Consider the following 10,893-nt stretch of genomic DNA (forward strand, 5'->3'; position numbering starts at 1 on the left):
TTAAAAAAAAAAACACACGAAGAAGAAGAAGCGGTGGCGCAACTCCGTTAGCTCTCGCTGACAGCCGCTGTCATCTAACGCTGCATCTGAGCTTAATTTACTGTCCAGCCTGGTTTTCTTATGACATCCTTCAAGCCCGGAGCTCACATCACACTATGTTTGAGGTAACCTACATAACTTTGCTATCATTCGGCTACAGCATGCAGCCGTTTTGCTGTGATTTTTAGATTTAGCTTTACTGTTACAACAGTTAGTTAGTTAGCTAGGTGTATGCAGCTAAACAAGAAGTACCTCGTTACATGTGTGTCACAGCTGGAGTGACATTAGTTTAAACATTAACCTTCTTTAGTTTTTTTACATTTAACAACCGCCCTAACTACTATTAATGTCACAATAGCACCACAGCTAGCTAGTTGGCTAGTGGCGTTTTGTTATTAATCTATAGCGTTGCAATTAATAACAGATGTAAAGTTACAATGATTGATGTGCTGCTCATGACTCTCTGGAGACGCTCAGGATGTTTTTGGGCTTCTTTTGTTTCCAAGTTTGATGAAAATACGGATAGCTCATGGTGATGTTTGTGGATAATGCTACACAACGTAACAAAACTGAGAAGTTTGTTTTAGACAGCAGCTTATTGCTTTTATTCAAGACCATCACTGTATGAACAAATCTCTATTGCTTCTGTTATCCATTAAAGGAGTAAATTAAAGCTGGCAGCCTCCCTTAAATATGTGAATTTGGCATAATGCTTTACTACGCTACATTGGCCAAATGAAAGCATGCAAAATGTTGACTTTTTGTCCAGTAAAAAGATTAATAGATGGAAAGAACAGCCACGTCACATCAATCACAAAAAATAAATAAATGAAGGACGCTCAAGAGGTAACATTATATATGAAAACAATATAGAGATAAAGCCTTAAATAACAGATACTAGATATTCAATAAATTAAGTCTGAGAATAGAAATACCAGGACTTTATTATAACTCTAATGTGTATTGAATTTACACTGTTCATTGATAATAGGTATAGAGGGTAATATATCTATTAACCATAATCCTAATATACTATCCAATAAACACTTTACACTAAGATGCTGGATTGAGTTTGAATAGTAGATTAAAATAGAATGATGTGTTCATAGAATATTATTATTATTATTATTATTATTATTATTATTATTATCATTATTGTTATTGTTATTATTATTATTATTATCAGCCTATCACAAATATATTGGTATTGCTGTATATAGTTATATAAGCAGCATTATATGTATATTTGATCCTTTTTCTTAATTCAAGTTTAATATATATGTACGTTTTTTTGTTTGTTTTGTTTTTTTAAATTTATATGAATTTATAATTATTAAAATCACAGCGAAGTTTACTGTTTCAGTGACTGATGTCATTTTATATAACAAAGTTTATTGTTAAACTGTAAAATATTATGCCTCCATTACATAGCTTTGTCATAAGTGTTTGATAACCACATTTAAAGGATCATTGCAAAAAATGTGTGTTTATGTATATATTCTGTATAAATAAGATTATCGGCCGATATATCAATATCGGAATTTTTTTACTCCCTAATATTGGGATTGGCCCCAGAAATCCGATATCAGTTGCGCCCCTATATATATATATATATATATATATATATATATATATATATATATATATATATATATATATATATATATATATATATATATATATATATATACAATATATTACTCAGCTAGAGAAGTAGTATGCAGGTGTAAATACTGCAGGTGTAAATACTTACCTATTTCAATAGTTTTATTATCTCACTTCTTTTTGTATTAGTCTCAGATGGTTTTTCTGTTTACATTTGTACTGTCTTCTTATCAGCTTGTCAGTCATCTGTAAAGCACTTTGAAGTATCTATGTGTCTGGTCTTTAAAGGGCCTCACCACTGTCTTAGCAGTTAATTACATACACATAGCTGAAACTAATGCATGCAGCAACAATGCAACAGCCCTGCAGTAAATTCCCGTTGTGACTTGACATGAAAGTGATTCAGAGAGGTGTTTTCAATGTAATGGTCTTTAGTTTGGGGTGCTGTTGAACTGCATTATGTTATACTGTGAGGTGTTTCTAACATTTAGCCTACATCCTATGATATAAAATACTCAAAGGTATGATTCATTGCAGGGCTGCCACAGTAGTTTCAGCAAGGTGTAAACTGTCAACTGTGTGTGTGTGATCATCAACACAGTGCTGTGATTATTCTGTCTGAATGGTACACACATCAACTTGAAAATCAACTAGCAGTGATTTGAAACTGAAATTTGTTAGTGTTGCGTAAATGTAATCACAGTAAATCTTATCTCAGCTTCTTTTTCTCACTCAATATGTAGAGAAATGGCCACCTGCTTGCCAGTGAACGGACATAAATGTGCCAAATCACACAAAAAACACTGTTATGGTCACACCAGAGCACTTTGCTCTGATATCTCTTTCTTTGTCAACAAACGGTCGCCACAATGGCTGCAACTATCATCTGCAGATCAATGTGAATAAAATCTAATATTAACAATAATATGGTTGGTTCAGTTCATTAAAGTCGAGCCATAAAGATGATAAATTCTGTTTAAATCTGGTTTAACTTATTGACACGTTGGTAGAGATAGGCAACACAATAAAAACAGCTATTTTAGGCTTCTTTTACATTTCTACAGTTTAAAACACGGCACACATTGAAAAGTCCATGTCAGGTGTTACAACTTTTTATTGCAACAAGTGCTACTGGCTGCAACAACCAGTCAAACCACAAACACCTGAGATAATTACAATGTCAGTAATTGATCAAAAACATCCATGAAATGAGACGAGCAAAGTGTGACAACATTCACAGAATACAAAAGTAACCTGGAAATATAAAATACTTGACAGCCATTACAAAATATGCAAGAAAAGTACAAACAAGGACCCATCTTCCTTCTTCTTTGATTTGATTTGTGATTAGCTGTTGCAACTTGTGTTTCAAATATGATGTGAGTTGTTTAGTGCCTGTCAAAGGTCTGTGACCGAAATTTTGCTTTTTCAATCAACTTAGTGCAATAGACAGCTGTCTATCAGGCGTGCATTAAGACAATATTAAATCTGACATTTAATATAAGGCTACAGGATTGATAATGCAGGTAACATTCTTGGAATAATACATGAATACACCCAAGTTGCAAAGATGACACAAAGGTAATTTCCTGCTTCCTGTTCTGGCTTAATGAATGTTGCATTAGTCGTCTAACCTGATCTGTTAGAATTTAAGATTCATGTCTTCAGAAGTATTTCTGCCAGACTTGCTTATATTCTTCAAAATTTTCCCCTTCATGGTATCTGCCCTAAACTCTGAGGTTTCTGAGGTTTGTTACTGTACGTTGCTGGATCTCACCGAGTGCGTTTGTCTTTATTTCTTAATAGGATCCTGAACTCCAAGATCCATTGTCACTGAGTCTAAATGAAAACTATGGTGACCAGAATTCACCATGTCGTGAGTCAAAAAAAGCACCGTCAAGCCCCGACTACACCTGTGAGACACCTGAGATTCAAGTAATCATCAAAGAGGAAGAGGAAGGCTGGACTGTGAGTGAAAATCGTGAGTGGAAAAATGAAATCCATATTTTAAATACCACCTTACTAGATGAGATACACACAGTCACTTTTGTCTTGATTCTTCAAGTTTCTGTTTTTGCCTTTTTTTTTATTGTTAAATACAGATGAGAGCTTCGGCTCGGACGTAGAGAACGAGGATACTTCTGCACACACTTGTCATTCCCACTTCAAAGCATGTGGGAGGGACAGCTCCGTTTCATGTCGAGTACAGAGACACCAGAGATCCTGTTCTGTGGAGGAATGCTCTGAGGAGTCCGCCGGTCCCGCTTACTGTGAGCAAAGTTCCTCTGCAACAGAGGAGCAACAGAGACACATGGATTCAGATGAGAAACCTAAGCTTTCGTGTATTCGCGGAAACGGGCCGGGACATGTGTCTGTGCATCAGTGCAATAACGCAGGAGAGAAACCTTTCTCCTGCGCAGTACGTGAGACGACCCCCGGTCACAAAAGGAACGCGAAAGTCTGCGAGAGAGGGGAGGAGGGTTACGCTCAAGACCAGAATCTTGACGGAAAACAAAGCACATCTTTGTCAACAGAAGCAGAAGGACATCAGACCAAAATATCAGCACCTTACCAAACAGTATGTAGGAATATTTTCTGTAGAAATTTATTTTACATTATGCAAACATTAGTGTATTTATAAAGAAAAATGTCCTTTCTCTTGTTTTTCTAGTTATCCAGTAGACATTAAGTAATAAAACTGATATTTTAGGCATCAAACAAATTAAGACTATCAATGTAGGCAGATGAATCACTGTGCAAACCAACCAAACGAGACAAATGTTCAAATTTGGCGTCACTTCTTCTCGTCAGACTCAACTTGTGGGTCAAAACACCTTAAAGACGTAAAGAAATCAGAGTGGATGAACGCCTTATCAATCTGTCGTCTGTATTTAGGATTCTCCTGAACGTAAACCCATAATGTCACACGGACTCAAGATGGCGTCTGCAAACTTAGAGGACCAAACGCTCCATCTGACTGTCAGGCTGCAAGCGGGGGAAGAGGAGGAAGAGGAGGAACAAGACGAAGAAATCGGTGGTTTAATCAACTCTGATGGCGAAGTGGTGGAGTGGGATAGCAGTAAGTGATTCATAACTGTACGTTTATTTACTTCAGAGAGAGTTCTCGTTTCTTTCTCCATGTGAGCTTTGAAGAGTTTATTTGGTATTCCAAACAAGACCAATGATATATTTTAAAAATGAATTGTACAAAGCCATACGTCTCTTGTTTGCTTCGTCGTTATATGTCCATTAGTTGACTGGGTAGTAAGAAATAACTGTTAGTATGAATTGAGTTTAGTTTTTTTAGGGAAACATGAACTGAAGCTTTTGATATAATGTTTAACATATTGAACATCTTGATTTTTACAGGAGACAGTCCTGACAGAGGCTCTGAAAGCACAGAAGGTCCCAACCCAAGCAAGGTAATTTGTTTTTAGGCATCACTCTCTAGAGATAAATGTGTAGATTAGGGATTACTCCCATAATACAAAATTGCAATTGCATTCTGCAAATTTTAGTTTCACCGAGCTGTTGGTACACGCTATCTAGCGGCAAATCCGATAACTACACACTACTCCTGTACTATCGATGGCTTCCAGGAAGTTTTGGTCCCCCCCCCCGTAATACAATCACATAGTAATAGTTTTGTAATGTAGGTTTCCATTTTGAAAACTCTTGACTAGATTAAAAAACCAGTTTGCCGACAGAAGTTTTCATGTGCATCCAAACCAAAATGATGGTGCAGCTGTTATTTGTCCCCCAAATTCTATTTCTCTAATTTCTAATTTTTATTTGCAGTAGATGTCAGACATAAACATCTATTTTAAGTCTTAAGATGTTAATTTTACAGTCTAAAATGATTGGAATAGCACAGTGTAAATTCTGTTTTATGCTAGACTTTCCCTTTTAAAGATTATAACAAGGTTCAGTGTCTTTATGGTTCACTGGAGCATAAACACACATAACTGCAGCTTCATGCGTACTGGTTATTAAACATAAAAACATCAGCCACTCTGGAATAGGAGTGCTTCTAATGGTTTTTAATGGTTTTTAATGGTTATGATCACAGGGTGTCGTCCTGTCAGAGTCTCAGCTGCAAGGCCAAAACCAGAGAGACAGCAGTAGTCCAACACTCATCATGGAAGTTGTGTCTGTGGGGGAAGATGAAGAAAGGGATGAAGGGGAGGATAAAGAGAGAGTAGTGAAGATGACAGCTGTTTCGCCAGTAAATCGTGGTAAACACAAGCGAAAAGGAAAAAAAAAAAGATACTGGTTGTACATAATATCAGACACAGTTCTGAGTTGATCTTTTTTTTGTACCTGATGTTAACAGGAAAAAGACGCAGAAGGAAGAAAAAGGCTCCTGAGGTAACGGTGGTATCGCCAGACATCCCAGATGAAGATAAAGAAGGTCCTGCAAAACGTGGTGAGTAAAGCGACGGTTGGTTGAAGCGGGAAATGTTACAGCTTTGGAAGAATCACAGTAAGAGTAGTGTGAAATATTTTATTTTAAAGGCATTCAGATTTAGGCATCGATATTTGTCTTGCTTAACATTCAATAATTGTTTCTGTGTGGTGTTATGTGTTTCTCTCCATATGGTAACATTTTCTTCTCTTTTTCCTCATCACTAAGTCAAAAGAAGGAGCAGAAGAAAGATTTCAGAAACTCCACAGTTGCCAAGTGAAGATTTGGAGGCAGAGCCAGGAAGTGAGTTTTCCTCTTAACGTCATGGTGACCGAATGTTTGGCATATAAAATGATGATTTTTTCATGTTACTGTTTCGTACATTAATATTGTATTGTATTGTATTGTACTGTATTTTTATCTCATAGTATCAAGGCGTACCAGAAGAAAGAGAACGTTCCCTACAACGGTGGAAACAGAAGAACTAAACTCAAAAAGTCTCCGTCGTGCGGCGGGTAAGACGAGGAAAAAAGACATTTATCGGTAGGGTTGGGTATCGTTTCTGAATCCAGTTCCGCTTATTGGTTTGAGTTCATAACAGTTACTGGTCCTGGTTGGTGCGTTATTTGAGCAAGAAAAGAAAAATAAATCTATGATATGGATATTTTTTATGCTTTTTAGTTTTCAAGAAGCTGATCAGATGAGGAGCGATTACAGCAGACAGGGCACATCAAACTTTGAACACACCAGTAAGATAAAACATCGCTGAGTGAGTAGAATCAAAAAGTGCATTTTCCTAGTTTTAAAAAATGTTTAATCAGAACCAATTCAGAACTGGTTCTCGATACCCAACCCTCATCAATCCTCATTAATTTAACAGTAGTTTTATGTTGCAGATAGAAAACAATTAACTTATTTTTTCTTTCACCAGCAAAGAGACTTTACAGAAAAAGAAAAGACGCCAAACTGTCTTCTGAAGGAGGCGAAAGTACAGGTACCAGCACAGCTCTGGCTAATGTTTGTTTGTTTGTTTGTTTGTTTGTTAAATCTACTTGGTGCAGTGATTTAGAACAGCGGACACACTGTTGACAGGAACTATGATTTAATGTAAACCTGCCAGTTATTTTCTGTTAATGGACAAACTCCAGCCTGTCAGGCCACAGTATAAGTATCAATGCTGAACTTTTTCTAATTTAATCTAACACACACACACACACACAAGGAAGACACATTATAGAACAAGGACACACAGCATCACTGATGCAAAGTATCATTATCATCCTAATGCAGAGCAGCAGCAGTTTCAGACCTGCAGTTCCAGTCCGACTAGTGTCATCAGTCACCAAAAAACTGCAGCAGCAGCAGTTTAGAAAATAGGATTAATAGATAGGATCTGCAGACAAGAAAAACAAGGAATAAAGGGTATTGGAGGAAACTTGGGTGGTGTGGAAGTCATTTACATATCTTTTTTATTGTTTTGTGGTTTTAGTGGCTTTATATTAACTAATTTTTGTCTGAGCTAAAAAAGCTAAAGGTCATAGATGTTTCAAAGTCGAAATAAATGATATATATTCCTTTACAGAACCTTCAAAAGCTAACTATGTGTTTTACAGTCAGCAGCTAAGTCATATTTCATATTGAGTATTTAATATCTACAGAAGGCTGGTGTCAAATTATTGCCCATTTTTACTTTATTTTGGCCGATAGCATGCTGAGGAATGTTAGGGAGGTTTGAGTTTGTGAGTAAATTACAAACCAGTTCCATTACGTTTTTAGCATCTTTCTTGTAAAAAACAGATTTGACTGCAGTTGTTTCATCAAACTATTAAGGATGTTAGCGCAATATCTGGTTGGTATGTGATTAGTCTACAAGCTCATATCATAACTGTAATTTCACTTTCGTTTTCCCCACACAGGGAAGAAGCGTCCCGGCAGAAAGATGGTTCACGTACCGATAGAAATACCTCCTGAGCTCCTGAAGAAGCCCAAAGAGAAGATAGACTACCACTGCTCAGTGTGTGGCAAAGAGTTCCCTCATGCCTACAAACTAGAGAGACACGAGCTGATCCACACAGGAGAGAAACCTTACTGCTGCTCCATCTGTGGTCGCGGTTTCAACCAGAAGGGAAACCTCAAAACACACTACAAAGTCCACTTAGGTGAGAGCTGTAGATACTGTACTTAAAGGATATGTCGGGTAATACTCGGGTAATTTTACAAATCTCATGAAAAGTTCAAAATTAAGAATGAATTTATACTAACAAACGTGTCCTGTTGCCTGTTTCCAAAGCCTGATGTAGCCTATTCCTCTGTTGTCTTAAAACTATAAAAAACACACATCAATAAGCTTCATTATTGCACTGGGTCACATGTTCTTTTATTACTATGAACATGGGCGCTGTAGTTTATTTTAAGTAATTCCAATATCACTGCTGCTGCAGTAAATACTCACAAGAGAGCACCAAATCTGGAAATAGTCCTCAATAAATGCACAATTTTCTCCTGTTTGAGTTACATTTGATTAAAACTTCTGTTCCCAGCTGTTGTTAGGAAATTATTTAGCCTGTTTAAAAAATGAAAGTATATATTTGTGATGCACTTTTTTTTTTAAAGATTTGTGTCTTCAGTTGGAAGGAATTGGCTTTGAGAGCCACAGACAGGCAATTAGTCCATCTCTCAATACTTCACATATTGAAAGATGGACTAATGTGTTGTTAATTTTTGTCTTTTCATGGGATTTGTTGATAATAACAAAACTAAAGAACAATGCCAACTTTATAACTATTTACAACTCTCTCAGATATTTGCATTTCTACCATAGTCTGACTGATTAGATGGATTTTTGAGGCTGAAATCCGATAATGATATATCGGTTAATATTGATTTTCTTTACACAACCCATTACATTCATATTTTTCTTTTGGTTTTACAATTGCGACCAAGAAATGTGCTGGACAGGACATTTTAACATTGGAAAAAATAAACTTGTCACTACCCTCTTGTGGTCAATTTATAGAATAGTTGTGAAAGTCTGGAAAATTACAGACGTTACTTACGTGACAAAAACATAAAAGTGAAGTAGTTGTGAACTCCTTAAGAAGATGACAAAGAGTAAAATCTGATTTGTCTCTCTTTGGTCTCTCTGAAGGTCGAAAGGGTGCTGTGGATTTTGACGACGAGGTGAACCCCATAGCGTCAGAACTCTCTGAATACTTGAAGTCTCTGCCGGGGGAGTCGAGGATCAGGTCGTCCCTTCATTGCCTGGAGTGCGGAAAGGACTGTGAGAGTCAGTCAGCTCTACAAGCACACCACATCACCACACACACAGCCGCTGAATCGGAAACGGTCGAGCACAGCGCAACACAGCTTCTCTTCTGCCGCCGCTGTGGCATTCAGTTCACCGAGAAAGAGAAGCTGGAAGAACACATGAAAACCCACGTGAAGGAGAAGCCCTACTCGTGCCCCGACTGCGGCAAAAAGTTCATCAACGAAAGCTACATACAGATCCACCAGCGCATCCACACCGGGGAGAAACCTTTCCTCTGTTCCCAGTGCGGAAGAGGCTTCCACACCGCTTCCTCTCTCAAGCTGCACGAGATGCAGCACTCCGAGGAGAGGCCGTTCGCCTGCTCCATCTGCGGGAAGAAGTTTCGGATAAACTCGTACCTAACAGCACATTACCAGACCCACATTAAAGACAGACCTTTCATTTGTTGCGTCTGTGGGAAAGGCTACTCCAGAGCCGAGGAACTGAAGGTGCACCACAGGCTGCACACCGGGGAGAGACCCTACGAGTGCGGAGAATGCGGGAAGAGTTTCATTTATCGCCAGGGTCTGCGACAGCATCAGCGCACACACGCCGGAAGGCGCATCGGGCCGACCAGACAGCTCGGTAGACCGAAGCAACAGGCCAGGCTGGACATCTAGCTCTGTTGATGCGTCGTTTTTTTTTTTTTTGTTGTTAACTGTGTCTGAAAATATTACAGTAAATTGAGCTTCTCTTCTGCTCTCCTTCCTTCAATTCCTCAGCAGAGACAGTTACTGTCTGAAAATACAGTTTGCGCTACAGTCAGTGTGGGTTGCCAAGAATAATTTGGAAGCTTACTGTGTTGTCTGTCTTGTATTCATGTTTTGTACCCATGTTTTTATGTTTACTATTCTCTAGTAGCCCATCTGTACAATTTGAGTGCCTTTGTATCCTGCATGCCAAATACTAGTACTTAATGTTAAAAAAATTATGCACAATATCCTTATTATTTTAAAGTCCATGTTGATGGAATACAGACTTTTTTCAGAAACATGTCTGAGTGTTTTTCTACATTTGAAATAATGGATCCTTAACATTATGAAATTTATATTAAGACCCACAGAGTTTCCCAGATGTTCAAGCTCTATCTCTTCATCACACTCATTTAACTCATTATGTGACTTCTAAAAACCATTGGCTGCACCAGTGATCATTAAGATGTGCAGTAAAAGTCGTCAGTATTTATGCAAGACGTTAGATTTTTCATATGTAGTGTATCAGTTTGACTTTTTTCTGTTAAGTAATGGAAAAAGATCCAATTACACTGTGATTGGGTGTTGTTGAACTGAACAATATTTAGTATCAAGCCATATATCAGTGAAAGTATGACATACAGCAGTAGTTTCATAAGTTTATATAGACGTTTGAGTAAAAACCTCAAGCTGAATACAGCTGCTGTCCTCTGAGAGACGACACTACCGACTTTTAACAGTCTCCTTACTTCATGCCTTCAGGGAGGTAAGTGAAACTAAAAAGACTGCGGGTGGAGTATCACTTTAATGTAGTAGTAATTTGGTGTAACAGGCTGAGTGAGTAC

General features: G+C 37.7%; 1 protein-coding gene across 2 annotated transcripts; it reads left to right on the forward strand.

Moving 5' to 3' along the window:
* On the forward strand, positions 1-10,347 carry LOC137180080 (zinc finger protein 37-like). Of its 2 annotated transcripts, XM_067585287.1 has the most exons (12): positions 1-164; positions 3,451-3,625; positions 3,747-4,222; positions 4,540-4,723; positions 5,014-5,066; positions 5,714-5,879; positions 5,978-6,070; positions 6,278-6,352; positions 6,478-6,564; positions 6,981-7,043; positions 7,966-8,208; positions 9,198-10,347. In XM_067585287.1, exons 1-12 carry the CDS (start codon positions 156-158, stop codon positions 9,974-9,976), a joined length of 2,403 nt encoding a protein of 800 aa, XP_067441388.1. In that variant the 5' UTR covers positions 1-155; the 3' UTR covers positions 9,977-10,347. The 2 variants fall into 2 exon arrangements, with proteins under 2 accessions (XP_067441388.1, XP_067441389.1); XM_067585288.1 differs by lacking the exon at positions 1-164 and having other exon boundaries at positions 3,478-3,612.
* Positions 10,348-10,893: the final 546 nt, after the last annotated feature.

Source organism: Thunnus thynnus, chromosome 3, assembly GCF_963924715.1.
Source record: "Thunnus thynnus chromosome 3, fThuThy2.1, whole genome shotgun sequence".
In the NCBI taxonomy this organism is placed as follows: Eukaryota; Metazoa; Chordata; class Actinopteri; order Scombriformes; family Scombridae; genus Thunnus; species Thunnus thynnus.